This window comes from Lissotriton vulgaris, chromosome 4_1 (assembly GCF_964263255.1).
Source record: "Lissotriton vulgaris chromosome 4_1, aLisVul1.2, whole genome shotgun sequence".
NCBI lineage: Eukaryota > Metazoa > Chordata > Amphibia > Caudata > Salamandridae > Lissotriton > Lissotriton vulgaris.
The window spans coordinates 604,538,567-604,555,068 of record NC_141691.1 but is presented as its reverse complement, the minus strand read 5'-3'; the positions used below and the strand labels follow the sequence as shown (position 1 = coordinate 604,555,068).

Genomic DNA, 16,502 nt, shown 5'->3' with positions numbered 1-16,502 from the left:
CCATCTTTTCAAAACAACTATTGACCGCAAAGTTTAACCAAATCTTTCTGTTGTGATAATATTAATAATCCATATTTGCATAGCGAGAACATATCACCCCTTAAGGTTTCAAGGCACTGGGGTCCATCTGGGAGATAAAGTGAGCTATTGCCCAGAGTCACATGCTGCTGAGCTGAGCTGCTGCTGGAGCGGGGAATGCAACCATAAGCCCAGTGGAGTCAGCTGTTCAGGCCACTGTGCCACACCTCTCCCAGGGCCGGGCCAGAGAACAAGGCAAAGATTTTAAAAAAAATAAACATATAAAGACAAAACCTGTGCATTGCTTGATGTGCGCACTGGCTGTTTAACAGCAGCTCATGTTACACCTGTGTGGTGTGCCACACAAGACAGCATATTGCGTATGGCTTTGCCTTTCTTGATCTGATTTCATTTCATCATGAATTAGTTTTGCCAGTTGTGCTTCCTAGGGACAAAGGTAAACTGCTATCCTGCTCAAACCCGATAAGAAATCCCAAAGAAAAGTGATAATTGGTTGTTTCCTTATATGGCCTGAAAAAATAAGATAATCATTCCAATTTCCAACTTCCAGAAGAAATTCCTCAAAAATCTGTCTTTACTGGGAGAATTGAAGGTTAAACGTCTCTCAAATCTAGTAGACATCATATTATACATACAATAGTGGCAGCATTCGTGAAATTATGGGTTCACGCCTCGAATCTGTTTATTTAACATGAAAAAAGTGCCATGTTTGATGCACCTGCTGTTCAGCAGCAGCTGGGGCCCCTAGCTCACTGATTCCATGGACTCGATCATCATCAGCTAGCTAATCGTCTACTCGCTTGCCATGCCAAGGAAGGAGACTTGGCCTAGCAGTTGGGGGTGGGCTGCTCTTATTCCTTTAGGCCGGGACTGATTAGAATGTGTTTCGCCTGCTACTGTAATTGGACAGTGGCGATAATTGATTTATTCATCCCATGTAACAATGCGCTTTGGAGGATAGTTAATATTTCTGCTCAAAAGTGGTACTGCCATACAGCAATAGGAAATAAGGAGAAGTGAGAAACGCAAAAAATATTTTTAAAAAATCTTTTCATCCACAGGTAATGCAAGTGGTGAAAGAGCAAATAATGAGAGCACTCACGACCAAGCCTAGCTCCTTGGACCAGTTCAAAAGTAAGCTTCAAAATCTGAGCTACACCGAAATACTGAAGATCCGTCAGTCGGAGAGAATGAACCAGGAAGACTTCCAGTCTCGACCAATTCTGTAAGTATCTTGTGTTTCACTGGTTTTCTGTTAATGTTGATGGCGCACAACTCTCACAGGACAATATAGAGGTCAAATACCACCCAGGGAGTTTGCTGCTCAAAAAAATCTCATCTCTGTGTTTACTCGAAGTACTTGACAGCTAATCCTCCAAGGAAGTTACAGTGTTTTAACTCGTTTTTGAGATATGTTGAAAATCCTGCCTGGGGCACCACGGTTCACTACTAAGAAATATTTTTCTCTGTTCTGTAAAAACATAGTTAGGGATATTACAAACCAGCTTGCTTATGCTGAATATAATTGGGCTTGTCGTGGGAGTTAGTCATTTTAGAGAGTCTGACTACATGAAAGAAGGCAATTTCAGCCCCAAAATTGCTTATTGCTTTGTTGAACCTTTTTCTAATGCATTCGATAATTTATTTCAACAGTCCGTGAAGTTCCAGAATGTCACACTGTTTGTATCCTGAGGTAGCCAAAGTGGAGTTGAGTCAGTGTTTGGCTCCTGCAGTAATCTCTTCTGGTACCCAGCTCCAATTAAAATCTGCTCTGCCAGTTTTTTGCTGCCAGCTGTTTCTTGTTGTCTCATTAGCGGTCACGGGCAACAAAGCAACAGGAGCATCTTTGGGAAATCCTCAGCTAATTACAGCCCTGGTGCACTTACTCAATTCACATGTTTTGCAGATCACAGTTCGTATTATGCACCGGCCAGTGCATCGGTTCGAATGTGTTTATTCAATGTCTAACAATGTGCTTTAATTAAACAATCCGCGGCAATGGGGCTGACGTTAAGGATGGATTGTATGATTGGCGACGAAAAACGACAAACGTAATGAAGTATGAAATAAAATTTTCATTTAGAGATATACGTGGGAAATTTACATAAAAACACTAGTCTTCAACTTTAAGGCTTATGAACAATTACACTTAATATAATAAATATTTGCCCAGTCACTTGAACAAACATTGGAGTTAAATCACCAACGTTTTTAAACGTGTTCAGATTATAATTCCATAAGGACATCAATTGACTCATCTGCCAGTAACTTGGAGGCTCTATATTGTGTGAATCACTTTTGTATTATTTCAAGGTGTTGTGGCTCAAGTCTGATTGGTGGTATTATTTTCATGTTGACACTATATTATTTTGAAAACTGGCATTTAACATGCAAATGTTTCACTTTATGATGTGTAATATACAAAGGGGCCTTTAGTTTAGTGTAGAACAGGGATAATAATTTCATGATTGCATAAAGGTTTTAGAGAGGGCAACTGGAGGCAGCCTAGAGCACGATTGTATATATTGCATATTCTGCAGTTTTTTGCAGACAAGACTTCAAACCAAGACTTGTGTTAAATAATCATTCCAAGATTGGCGACGAGGATGGGATCCAGGACAATGATAAATAGGCTATGTAAAGTCTGAGGGGTCTACAGAGACTCCCTATTACAAGACTGTCAGAGGACTGTCTGGTTTGTGAGCAGTGGACCATCCAGTGCTGGTGTATTTTAGGTTGCTTATGCGTGCTGTGCTCCTCGGAAGATCTCAACCGTTTGTAGTGGATGGTCCGTGACAATGGGGGCCTGCAGATTGTTTTGGAGTGGAACGTGTGTATATTTGGGTCTGGCCTGTGCCCAGCTTGTCAGAACTTCAATAAGTGATCATTGTGACAGGTTGGCTTGGTGGGGAGGAGGGGTTGCACAAACCCTGTATGTGCCGATATGACTAGCCATGTTTGCACTTGATGCACTTTAAAAAGTGATGTAACAAATCACTTTTGTACTTGATGTGCTTTAAAAGAGCATCACTTGTACACAGGTTGAGCATGTATGGATGGAATTTGCGTGCATGGAGGACCGTACGAGTTAATGGGTGGTTTGCCCTGATCAGTATTGAAATGCCCCATAAGATCAGGAGAACGTGAAGCATGAAACAAATTTCTGACCCCTAGACCACTGTAACTAAAAACACATACAACACTGATGATATGAAAATATTATGTCCAAAATAGAAGGATTGTGCTTTTTGGTGGGTTGTCTAAAGCAACTTGGGTTTTATGGATACCATAAAAGTTTTTATTTCTAAAGGATCATGCAATATGCTGAACTGTAGATTATCACTTTGTCATTTTTGCTCCGAACTTGTGTTCTTTTTTGTAGACTAATGCCTTGTGCTTGAATTTTGGCCAATAATTGTCCATAGTAGTTTTGGTTTGGTGTACCTGACTTGCTGCCACGAATCAATCCAATTTCAAATGCCTACACATTTACAGAGTGTTTTAAAATGGTCAATTTTACACGTTGCTATTTTTATATACACCATTAATGCCCCTTTATAGTTTAACTAGCAGCCCGCCCCAGCGTTGCCTGGGGCAGAAGGGGGCTGGGGGCAGCATTTCAGGCTTGCGTGCACTCCCGCCCCGGCCCCCGCCGCCTCGACATTTCCACTCCTCCCCGCGCTTCACTCAGCCGCACACGTTCCGCCTCCTCCCAGCGCTCCCGCGCTTCACCTACCTCAGCCTGAGTTCACCGCTCCTCGTTTCGCCTCCTCACATCAGCCCGACTTCACCGCTCCTCGTTCCGCCTCCTCCCATTGCTTCTCTGAGCCGCACACGTTCCGCTCCTTCCCGCGCTTCATGTATCTCAGCCCGACTTCACCGCTGCTGTCCACCGCTCCTCCCCGCGCTAGATGATGTCAGCACGCACGTCCACGTTGTTAGCGCACACAGCCGGCGCTACTTCTTAGGGACTACTTTTTTTTTATTCTTTATTTTTTAAATAACGTTTATTTTTATATTTTTTATAGCCTATGTCCATCTACAGGAACCCCCTTTCCAACGCTGTATTGGGTGTTGCGATTGGTGGTGTACTTTTCGAGTTTACTTGGCTCAAAGGACACAGTTCTCTCTTTATAATAGAAGTATAGATTTTCTAAACAGTTAGGAGCCTCCAGCATAGACATTGCGTCTCCAGGTTAAGAACGTCTATTAGAAAACACCGTGTGTGAACACAGAATTAAACACTTCGCACTAAGCATTGCGCCGCATGCACTGCATCATTGCTTTTTACTTACATGGTAATGTTTCAGCTACTTATATATGGTCCCAGTAGGTTTTACCAAACACACTATTTCACAGTCAAGTTACCTCTAAAATCTATAGGCAAATTTATTGCATTATTTATGATTTATACACTCCAAATAAAAACCTTGGGAACCACTGCTTATTTTCCTATTAGCACAGGAGTGCATCACTGCCTGTCATGTCAGTTGTTTATATAGAAATGCTCCTGCAGGGGAGCAATCTCTCCTGCCATAAATAAGTAAGTTTCCCTGGACAGTGTCTGTGGTTGTTCAGATTTTGACCCAGTAAGCATACGAATATTGAGAACTCACTGATACAATTGACTGGGACCCCAGAGTGGTGGTCTCAGGTGGAGGAACACCCACATTCCACATGGTGTAAGAGAGTGGCTACTGCCCCTTGTCTGGGACTTAAGGGACTGGCATTGGTCACCTGAGAAAGGGCAGGACATTTTTCCCCTTTCCTTCAGGGGGAGATGCTTCTGGACTCCTCTGTTTAAAACGTTCTGCCAGTCTCATTCAACCTCCATCGGTCACTCCCAAGTGTGTGGTATTCTTGTGGTTTTTCTGTGTGTGCACATTGTATGTTGTGGTTTGAATTGAAGAACTGCACAGTGTGCAATCCATACTGGCTGTGAGCGAGGCAGCCAAGGTCATTCTAACTTGCAAGCTCAGCATTTGTTAACCTCACTCCCGCGCCTCCAATATTAGCTTACCCTAGTTGATATGGTGTTCCTGTGCAGCTGTATTGGTGAGGAGGGCTATGTTCCAGCAGGGCCTTCTTGGTTACTGTCCCTTGCCAAACAAGGCCCAAATATGAGCCATATATCCTGTAATCAACGCTGCTGGACTGCCTTTGGAGGAGAAGAGGCCTGCCTGCTGCGAGGAGCGACTGGGCTGCACCCTACAGAGGAGAGTGTTGTTGCAATATCTTGGGCTTTAAAATTACTATTGTGTTCCTTCGAGACTTACTTGTTTCCTGCCCTGGTCATGGCAAATCACTGGCCCAGTGGCCACTCTGGAACTGTAAACAAAAAAGAAAAAAATCCAACCACAGTCGGTAGATCCAAAGAGACAGCACTTTTAAGCAACTTTGTGCCTAGCACTGGTGGATGGGCATCGTACTCCACTTTAATCCACTTTCAAAGCCCAGTGGCCTAGTGGACTCCCAGGCCATGTGCTCACATTATCAGGGACTGGACTTTACAGTAACAAGTAAAAGACTAGATTCAGTTTTTATGTATTTATTACTGCAAAATGTCAAGCAAGATTCCAAACCTGAACTGATCACCCCATGGTGCAACTCTGGAGGAAAAACGACTGCTTCGCGCGTAGGCTCCACAATAACTGAGAAGGGATCTTTGACTATGAAGAGAGTTCTAGTTTTCTTTGTATAGCTTTTTGCTATGTGTAATATTTAGTTTCTGTGGATCGAAGTGCTGTAGTATGGTGGCCCCATGTCGTAGTGCCAAAATCCCCTAAGGGTAACGGTGAAGAGCCTGAAAAAGACTGGTGGCAGGGTAGATAAAGTGAAGAGAATATTTGTAACAGAGCTGCCCTAGGTCACACAAAGAGTCAGAGGACAAAAGAGACCCAATGGGGAAAATCTGCACAAGGTAACAAAGTCAAATCTCAGAAGGAACAGACACTTAAAGAGTAATTAAGCATTTCAAATAAATAAACCAGGATGTGCAAAACATTCATACAACAGCAGTATTAAATAATTGAATATGAGGTTAAGGCATCAGGAGCTACACAAAGTAAGAATGAAGTTGAATCAGTTCCTCCCCTACTATTATGTTACAGAAACTGACTGGAAATATCCCCTTGCCGGATAGGTTTGCAAAGATAGGGTATGTGGAGCTCCTATAGCCACAATAGGGAAGGAGCGTGCAAGGATTAGTTCTTAATAGGTAAGATGGGAAACCCAAGGAAACACTTGATAGAATCACACTAAGGAACAGGCAGTAAGGATAAGAAGGTGGCATACTGTAAACTGGAATTAAGGAAGAAGTAAATGGAGGCAGGGACTAGTAAAAGGGAACTATAGAAATGGTTTTAAGTTCAGGAAACAAGGAAGCATTCAAATAGTGGCAAGCAGAAAAAACATATTGGAAGTGCAAATTCAAAGGACAAGAATTATGTTATAGCTCAGGAATAATTCATCTCTGTAAACAAGATAAATGCAGGACTAAAGGAAGCGGAGGCCCCAGGTATGATCAAGCTAGCACCTGCTGGACATATGTATATTGATTTCTCCCCCGATCCATAGCCATCTAGGCTGGAGACGAAGCAGTGAGCAGGGAATTTGAGGAATTGGAGGCTAGGGTTTGAAAAGAATACAGGCTGCCACAAAACCCAATATAGTAGAAGGTCAGGAAACTTAGCTGAACACTGGAAAGCCCCACGTGTCAGCCCATGGTAGTGCATCCAAGAGCGCAGGAATTGAATCGTAGCAGTAACCTAGAGTGATCTAACTGCCTGTATTAGGTCTCACAGCAGTGATAATCTGCAATATGTTAGAATACATGTAAAGATTAGTTAAGTGTCTTTAACACAGGGACTGGGCAGTTGAATATTATATTAGGGAGAACATCTTGTAGACTGTTTTGGATTTGACCACTGCAAAAACATCAGTTGATGGACAGAATGCAGAACAATGTCATACATTCACCCCAGTACAGAGATCTGGGCCTAAATCCATCGTTTTTTTGCACTCCACACCACCCCAGTTCAGACATGGCCATATGCAAATCAGCCTTGACCCTGTGCCTCATGGGAACAGTCCAGACCGAACTGCCAAGCCATGTCTTTCCTGGACCGGAATCAAGCATCCTAGGACCGGTTTCTGGCTATCAGCCGTCTTCAGCCAGTATAGCTTGACTCCAGTGGGATGGAGAGCATGGGACTCACTTCTGAGCATATCCATCCCACTCGGGGTGACAATTTGTTCGCCATAAGTTGGCAGGGTATGCTCAGACGTGAGTCCCTTGCTCACTTTGCCACTGGATTCAAGCAAGCCTGGCTGAAGACGGCTGAAGTGCCAGAAACCGGTCCTCGGAAGCTTGTTTCCGGTCCAGGGAAGGCAAGGCTTGGCAGTTCGGGCTGGACTGTTCCCATGAGGCACAGGGTCAGACTGATTTGCATATGGACATGTCTGAACTGGGGTGGCAGAGTGGGCTAAAGAACGGTGATGGATTAAACCCAGATCTCTTGACTGGGTGTGAGTGTTTGATTGGTCCAGATGCTCCGTCCATTACCACCCCCTTTTGTACCGCTTTGTTTGCCATAAGTTGGCAGGGTATGCTCAGACTTGAGTCCCTTGCTCAGTTTGCCACTGGATTCAAGCAAGCCGGGCTGAAGACGGCTGAAATGCCAGAAAACGGTCCTCGGAAGCTTGTTTCCGGTCCAGGGAAGGCATGGCTTGGCAGTTCGGGCTGGACTGTTCCCATGAGGCACAGGGTCAGACTGATTTGCATATGGCCATGTTTGAACTGGGGTGGCAGAGTGGGCTAAAGAACGGTGATGGATTAAACCCAGATCTCTTGACTGGGTTTGAGTGTTTGATTGGTTCAGATTCTCCGTCCATCACCACCCCCTTTTGTACCGCTTTGGATTTTACCACAGCATGAAAAAACTGTGGTTATTCTATGTGCTAGAGCTAAATAAGAAACCTATGCAAGAGTTAATTCAAAAAATAGATATTTATATCTGTGGAGATTAATAAAGCAAGGACCCGGCCTCAAAGGTAGCAGAGGCCCTCTACATTAGAGGTAACAGTATGTTCCAAGCAGGGACATCAGATAAAGAGTAGAGGCAGATCAATAAAGTCAATACATTCAGTTAAGTTAATCCATAAGGAGCTGGCAGCAAAAGATATGCAGCTGCAGATTCATGCAGAGATATTAATGCCCAGCAGTTTTACTGAAAATATTTAGAGTACGTAGACTGATGTGCAATAATATTTATAGAAATAGCGCTGAGTGCACATGAGTTTGGTCTGGAGGATATGAGGGATGATGTAATGTCACCAGGATAGTAGGTGAATGGGAAGTGATGTAGCAAATGAACTCCTGCAGTTATCAAGCCTAAAATACTTCTAGCCCAGGAGATTTTCGAGCTGGTCTGGATGCAGTAGATCAAAGAAGCCAGTATTTTGTGGCAGGACATACCAGTTTTAATATGCATCATTTGAATGGGTGCCTGACAATCCTTGTTAGAGTGAATCATCACTAAAGTCACTAAATTATCCTGAGCTCAACAACCTGGAGGTTATGGCTTAGAGCACACAGGCTTAACTTAGAGGCAATGTGTGAAGTATTTATGTAGTACTAAAAACAATAAAGTCCAAATGCAAAATAATAAAAATCTCCAAAGGAATTAGAAAAATGAAGTAAAATGTGGTAAAATGAAACCAAAATAACAAAAATCTAATAAGGAGAACCTAAATTGGAATTTAAATTTAATTAAGTAGGAATAGCGCCAAGAAGCACCTAGGCTCAATTTGACGGTGACCTCGATGGAGCACAGGTTGTATTGTATCTTCCGACTTTCGTCCTGTAAGTCCTAATCCACCAGAGCAGTACGTTTTAATCCCCCAGGACTTCAGGGGAGGCACTGAGACTCTTAGGAGGTCAGGCAGAGCCCATTCCAGGTCTGGTTCCCACTGATCAGCAGGGCAGACGCAGGTAAGTCATCTTGTAGCTTGTGGTATCCCTGTAGCTTGAACAGGTCGTCAGCCTTATGACCCATGGAATCAACTTATTTGTCCTGGGTTGAAGAAGGAGAGCAGGTCCAGTCTTTTAGGCCTCTTCTCAGGTCTCAGACAGCAGGTTTAGCACCCCCTCTGATCTTCCACAGGTCCAGGAGTGGTCTAAAGTGGGTCCTTGGAGATGCCATATTTATACCTGGCACAATATAGAGGGTCGGAATGACCCCTAGGATGCCCTAATCAATATGGGGTAAAGGTTCCTGGTACTGACGATACCCACTTTGGGCATTTTCAAGATGGCCAATGTCCTTGGTCACACCAAACATGGGCTCCGAGTGCTGTGTGTGTGTGTGGGGAGTGTACTATGGTAATCCTAATGTCCTTTCATATCTTACACCAAAATCCAGTTTAGGCAGTCCATGTGGCACAATTAACTCACAGACAGAAGTCTGGTAGAGCGCAGCTAAGCTATCGGCAACCAGACCGTGGATACAGGCAAATAGTTTTGACATTCTGTTTCCCTCCTTTGAAGTTCTTTCCAAATGTCACATGAAAAACCCCCGCATGCCTGTCAAGCAGATCTTACCACTCCAGCAGGATCAGACACTGTGATGTGGAGGACGGTCTGGCAAGGGGGTCGGCTGGGGTTGTGTGCAAAATAAGGGTGCAGGCCCGGGTGTTTCCTACATCTTCTTGTGACAGTTATTCCAGTCCTTGGGCCCAGCCCACAGGCCATCCTGTCACAGGCACAACACTTCCCCACACCCACATCCTTTTGTCCCTGTCTTTGGAGCAAGTTCTCACCTCATTCACACCTATTAAAATTCTAACTACTGCCGGGCAGAAGTGGTAGAACACAATGCAGACTTAACTTCTATGGACTTCAGGCAGGGCAAAGGTAACCTTTTAAAATATTTATTGCAAATTGAACTTGACCAGTGAATTGGGCTTGTAATAAATATTTCACAAAGTCCACACATTACATTTTCAGCTTTTTCTTAGGTAGAGACTTGGGTAGAGATAACATTTATTAAACATCATATTGTATCCTAATGCTTTCCTATGAAACAGCCAACCCTGCTACAGTTAAACTAGCGTTTAAGGCTTTTTCACTTTAAAGACATTTTCAACATTAAACGTTTACATGTCCTACCCTTAAATGCCATGGGTCATAAGGCCTACTTAGTGGTGGCTTATAAATATTTAAAAGGAAGGTTTAGGCCTGCCAAAAGAGGTTGTTTTTGCAGTGAAAACTTGCTCAGCCAGGCTTCTGAAGGCAGGCTTGCAGTCTTATTTTGTCAATGTAGTCGATGGCACAGTGGGTGCTGCAGTCCACTCATGGCACTTAATTTACAGGCCCAGGGTACACCTTAGGACCATGTACTATTGACTTAAATATGCCAATCAGGAGTATACCAATTTGACCATGTTGACAGGAGGACAGAAAGCACTTAACAGCTGGTTAGCACAGGTAAAGTGCATAGAGTTCCATAGCCATCAAAAAGGCAACAAAATCTCGGCATATTTTCAAAATAGATCATCTTGCATGTAGGGCTGGGTGTTGTACGCAAGGGTGTCCTGGGCATTTTGCTTCAGTGTGCAAGGGAAATATATTGGATACTCAAGTATAGTCTAGTTGGTATCGTGCATGTGGTTGCACTATCACCAAGTTTCCTGCATGTCCCAGTGGATCCTGTTTATACCATGAGAGAAGTGGAAGGATATTCCTAAAGCAATTGCAGTCTTTAGAGGAAAAGGGTTCCTGGGAAAGAGAAAGCAAGCCATGCACTTTCTAAATTGCAATGTAGTAGACATATATGATAATGAGGATATTTATGATAGAACCGTGTAATCAAAGAGCCTTTTGAAGATGCATCTTGATTGTAAGGTATGGATTCTTCTTTCTGGCTTCAGGATCTATGAGTCTGATACCATTCCGGCCAACGCAGATAGCTTCTAATCATGTCTAGGACGGGACTATGACAGGGTCTGCTGATTATAAAAATAAAATATCATCCAGAGAGGAAATGGATTGCTCTGAAACACTCAACACTGCGCCATAGACAAAGCAGAGCATCTAGTTGTGTAATGTGGAAAGATGTAGCTGGAACACGGCTCGTGTAATGAGTGAAAGTGGTGGAAAGCTAGAAAGACTGTAATGCAAACTAATGACAAGACTGATCAAGCTGGTAACACTAACGATAAAGAGGCTCTAAGTCGAAAAGAGCAACAAGTGATGATGAGGTAGGCTCATTACATGAGCTTCAGTCTTGTTGCAAGTGAGCGGCCAGTAGTGAGAAGTGATTGCAGATGGTGGAGAAATGGTCTGTTTTACCCATATCTATAAAGCAGTTAGTTTAATTGGAGTGTAAATGGTAATGATCCACATTGATGATAAAACTGAGGATGTAGCTTATGTACCGCACTGAAAACAAAGAAGTTAATGGAGTACCACCAAGTACTGCAATTAATTCCGATTCTCACTACACAGAAATAAATGTTCTTAGAAGAAATATGAAGTGCAAGATTGTTGAGACCAGGTGAATGTGATTTTCTGAAGTCTTTGCACAGTCCGATCTCTCCAAGTGACGTGATTCACGAGAAGGAGCATTGTTATAGCATTCTATAACGGTCAAAGGTGGAGCTGGAAAGACAGATGAAGCGTAACCAGATTAAACCAGCAAGGATCCCTGAGTGGCATATGCCATGTAGTCATCTGCAGACAAAATCCTGATGGTTGGAGTAGAATGTGTTTGGATTTATGATTTGTGAATGATAACACCTGGGTTTATTGGCAAGGTCCTCAATGATATGGAGGACGTTAAGAAAACAGAGTGGTTAAGCACATGAGATTTTTCAAAGTTTTGTCTATAAAATTGTCACCATTAATTTTTAGCATTTGATATCGCTCATCAGACCACCCAGATCATTTAGATTTATGTACAGGCTGTTAAACTTTGCTCATTTAGGTAAATGGTGCTAGCTATATCGAAGATGAGTTTTTTTTAATGTTCCAGACTAGAAGAGCCACAGGACTCCTACCTACATTAAGATTTGCTGGTACTAAAAATGATAAGGGGCTAATGATAAAAAGGTCACACTGCTGGATTATTGTAAAAATACAGTGACTTGATTGTAATGTCATAAAGAAGAGGCAAGTATTATAGGAAGCATACAGAACCACCAATATCTGAGACTTTTTAGGCTTCATCCACTATTATTAAAATTGTATGTAGCATTTCTGAAGCAAACGAATAGAATTGGAAAAACATTGGAACAAATGGATACTCTGAGTGAAATGAATGCTATATATCTATTTACTTATGTAAAACACAAAAAGGCAAGGCACCTAACTGTAATACATCACATATACAATGCAGGACCATCTTAAGGGCAGATGAAAGTTTATATGGATGGAAGCCACCCTGACTCGAATGGACTGTGCAAGGGAGGTTATGATTCCATTTGCTTTGAGGGCCTTGGTAATTGTAGGTACTCTTGTTATGAGAAGGGCAAATTAGTCGGCTTGTGGTACATTTCTAAATGTGCTTGTGGATAATGTTTAAGATAAATCAGATAAAAAATCTCGGATATATCGATTGATCCAGCACTCTGGGCTAACCCTCTTACCATTGTCCTCCGATAGATCTTTTTTTTCCCGCCTAAAAGGTGATGGAAGTTAACATTTCATCAATCAATTTCAATTGCAGTTGACTACACAATAAGTAGCAGGAGTCAGTGACTGTAGTTAAGATTTATTGAGCAGTGAAGTCAAGATACACGAATCTTAGCACCATGCTACACAGATGGAGAATAACAACTGGAAAACCCAGCCTACTAGATAAGTTTAGACATACCAGTATAACAAGAAGTTCAGTCACAGTAATGAAAAAGATCAATAATAATATGTGGTGCTCACAGAAGAGATTCTGGTTCTCTTTTCTATACAAGAGTAAAATCTAGAAACATCTAAGTTAAAGTCCAAACTGAAAAGATGGTTCAACAGTCTAAAAAATCTCAAAATGTAGGAAAATGCAGAAAAATATGAAAATATTTGAATGATCAGGAAGTATGAGAATAAGGGAAGGTTTCAACATCGCAGAAGCTTGGGCAAGAGTCTCTTTGGGTTAGGGGAATTTAAGTGTTTAGCGTAAGCCACTCAGCAAAGAATCAAAGGAAATAAGCATAGATGTCTTGACCTCTCAAAGTCCAAGGAAAAGTGGCTTATCGTCTGGCAGTGTAGACGCCAGGTATTTGCAATAGCTTCTCTCGGGTACCACCCCTCTGTTCGCATCATCAGGGGTTCTATTGTCCTTCTTTGTTCCCACATTGTAAGCTGCAACATTCATAAAATTTCCCACACTGAACATGGGAACAACATTGTCCTTGTTGAACCAAATCATGTTGCAATAATGCTGAATAGGACTCTTCAGTTAACGCTCCTGCTCTCCATGTTCCTTTGTCAAGGTCTTCTTCTCAGGCTCTCCTTCTATGGCTAGTACAGTTTTGTATCTATTCTCAAACTAAGAATGTATGTGAACGCACCTACAGGGAAAAGGTTATGCAAGCAGAAATGAAAAACAGCATTTTATGTAGAATGGAAAACAGGCCTGGTAAGGTTAATGGTAGGAGTATGAAATCAATGGTGCACAATTAATGTGTGTGCACTTTCAAACACAAATTAATTCAAACTTGTCAGTACATTAGATTCATATGCATGTGACATACAGTAAAATCTTTAATACATGTGTAAATATGGCTAAGAACTACATTTTATATGAAACATAAGTGCACATATTACATAAATCATTATAGTTTCTAAAGTAAACACATTTTAAATGGGTGAGGATGGTTTATTAATCAAGTCTCCAAAGATTATATTATTTACTACAGTTAAGGCACACAGCATATGTATGAATTCTCTAATTCTATAGTGAATTCACTTCATTAAAGATGTCAAGTACAATACTTTATATTCATTTTGTTAAGTCACACAGGAAACGTGCTAAGTGTACTTTCGTGATGTGTGAAGGTGGAGCCAAAATTACGCTGCTCCACGATTAACTAATGTCAAGATAGATCACGCAGTGGTTAGCAAGATGGTTTATGGTAATAAATGAAATTAATATCAGTGTAGAATGGCAAGAAAAACTGTGGTTGCAGGTTCTTTTTTTGCAGAAGGGAAGTGCCTGAGTGAGAACTGTGGATAGGAAGTGGTTGAGGAAGGCCAAGCTAAGGAATTGGCGCTTTCTGTAATCATACAAACATGGAGTAATGAGGTACAGATTAAGGTACACAAGTTTGAGAAAGTGTCAAAAACGTGGAAGGGAGGGTATTGTGAGGGAAACGTCTTATAGAGTACAAGTAATTTATAGTCAATAAATTGTGAAATATCAATTATCTAATGCTGCCTTTGGTGTGAAGAGAAAGCACTTATCCTCAGTCATCCATCAGAGGAAAAATCATCTGTAAATGCCAGGTGGCACCTTTTGGGTGCATTATAGGGCTAGAGAGGGGTTTTGGTGACCGCATATGTGTAGAAATATCGAAAGGGAGGGCAAGTTTTGTCAACCAAGTGGGAATAAGGATACCTTACACTAAAACAGAGTAGTACCAAAGGACCCCTATGTAAGATGTCAAAACACATGACGCGTACATTTGGTTCACTAGAGGGTTTAGGAGAGTTTGTGATGAGATTATAATAGTGATTGACTGCACGCGTCTTTAAGGATATGGTCATTGAGTTCTTAAGGATTTGCCAAAGCATGTTTTGCCCAATAATTTGGTTCCTGTCGATGAGTTCAGGACTTTTCTGCTGCGTTAATGACAGTATTGGAGAAATGTGGAATACCACTCACTTGCAAATACCTCTGTTTTACTACTTTGAATGCTATGGCAGAAATGGGCAATAGGTTTGTTGAATAGAGATTGCAGCAGATTATTGAATTTGGAATGGTTTGTAGTGAAGTTCTTTCTGCAGGAATAGATGTGTGTACATATACAAAGATACTTGTGACCAAATGACATTGGAAAGCCTGTGAAAGTTAATGTGTATAATAGCGTAGTGATAACTGGACTTTCACCTGAGTCATAGGGGTAGCTCTTGATGAGCATATTATTAAAAAAAATATTTTCATTAAAAAAATGCAGACAGGAGGACATTGTATGAGAGAGTCCATACACTGGGCTATCCATGCCAAACACCATAACCGCTTAGTCTGAAAGATAAAGGGTAAACACTACAACCCAGACAAGCGTATATATGCTACTTCTCAAACCAAAATTAGAAAATTCTGTTAGATCCTGCAGTATCAGATGGTTGATTTAAGTCTTTCCATAGTTCACTCCAACATTCCATATTGGTGTTCAGTTTATTATCAATAGGCACATGCATCATGCTCATTGCCTCAGCTGTTGACCACTCTCCAGGTCCTTGTGCCCCATGTCTAAACTGGCCATCCATCTGGCATCCAGTAGATCACTGTAAACATTTTATTTTAGCAGAAGAATCAGTGCTACCTGATAAGCAGTAATACATGTGGTCAATCTATAGACCTGAGTGACGACTCAATATGTATTAATTTAAATTCATTATACCAGAACCTGGAAGACCAGAAAAGGTATACTTCCAGGGAGGGGTGAGTGGGGTGAGAGAAAAAAGCCTGCTTAGTACTCGGGCATGCTACTGTAGTCACACAGTTACTTTAAATTCAACCATATTTCCCGCTGCTTTCTGTAAGTGAGCACCAACTTGCTCCAGTACTATACCTATCCATATGTTAAGGAACATCTCTTGTATATTAGTTTACTATTTTGGCATCTCATACAACTTCTCGATACTAAAGGTAATTCTTTTGCAGGTCATGGCAGTGAGGTATATCCTATATCTATCAATCTATCTATATATATTTAGATATATACATATATAATCACTTAAAAACCAAAGGTTACAGGGCCATTATAGTTAGTCTTAGATTTAACTCATATAGAACCAGTTACATTCAGGAGTTATAGCTACCTGATCTAACTATAACTTACGCCCCGCAGTGCACTGCTTATGACCTCACATATTACATCACTCATGACATGGTCAGTGACATCACTGATGACATCATCAAGTGAGTGTAAGTGTTTTTAAGAGTTTATGGATGTTAAACATCTATACAAACCTACTAGAAAAGTTAAATAGGTATACTAGGTGCACTACTACTGAGTGATACTACTTCTATCATATATTAAGTGAGTAGCTGTGTGAATGTATGTATCCTTGTGTGAATGGGTGTGTAAGTGGCTACTTGGGTGTATAAGTAGTAGCTGGGTGGGTGAGAGAGATGCTGTGTGAGTGGCGGTATTGGTGAGTGAGTGTATGTGTCAGTGACTGTTTGGGTGGGTATGTGGGTGTGTATAGACCGTATGGATGAGTGCTTTATATGACAGCAAAGAGTGTA

General features: G+C 41.7%; 1 protein-coding gene across 4 annotated transcripts in view; it reads left to right on the top strand.

Moving 5' to 3' along the window:
- ELMO1 (engulfment and cell motility 1) overlaps positions 1–16,502 on the top strand; it is a 1,507,126-nt gene that overhangs the window by 1,385,455 nt on the left and 105,169 nt on the right. For all 4 annotated transcript variants that reach the window (XM_086964835.1, XM_086964834.1, XM_086964836.1 and 1 more), the window contains one exon: positions 1,101–1,264. In XM_086964835.1, coding sequence (XP_086820961.1) covers positions 1,101–1,264 — 164 coding nt within the window. The remainder of the gene's footprint in view (positions 1–1,100; positions 1,265–16,502) is intronic.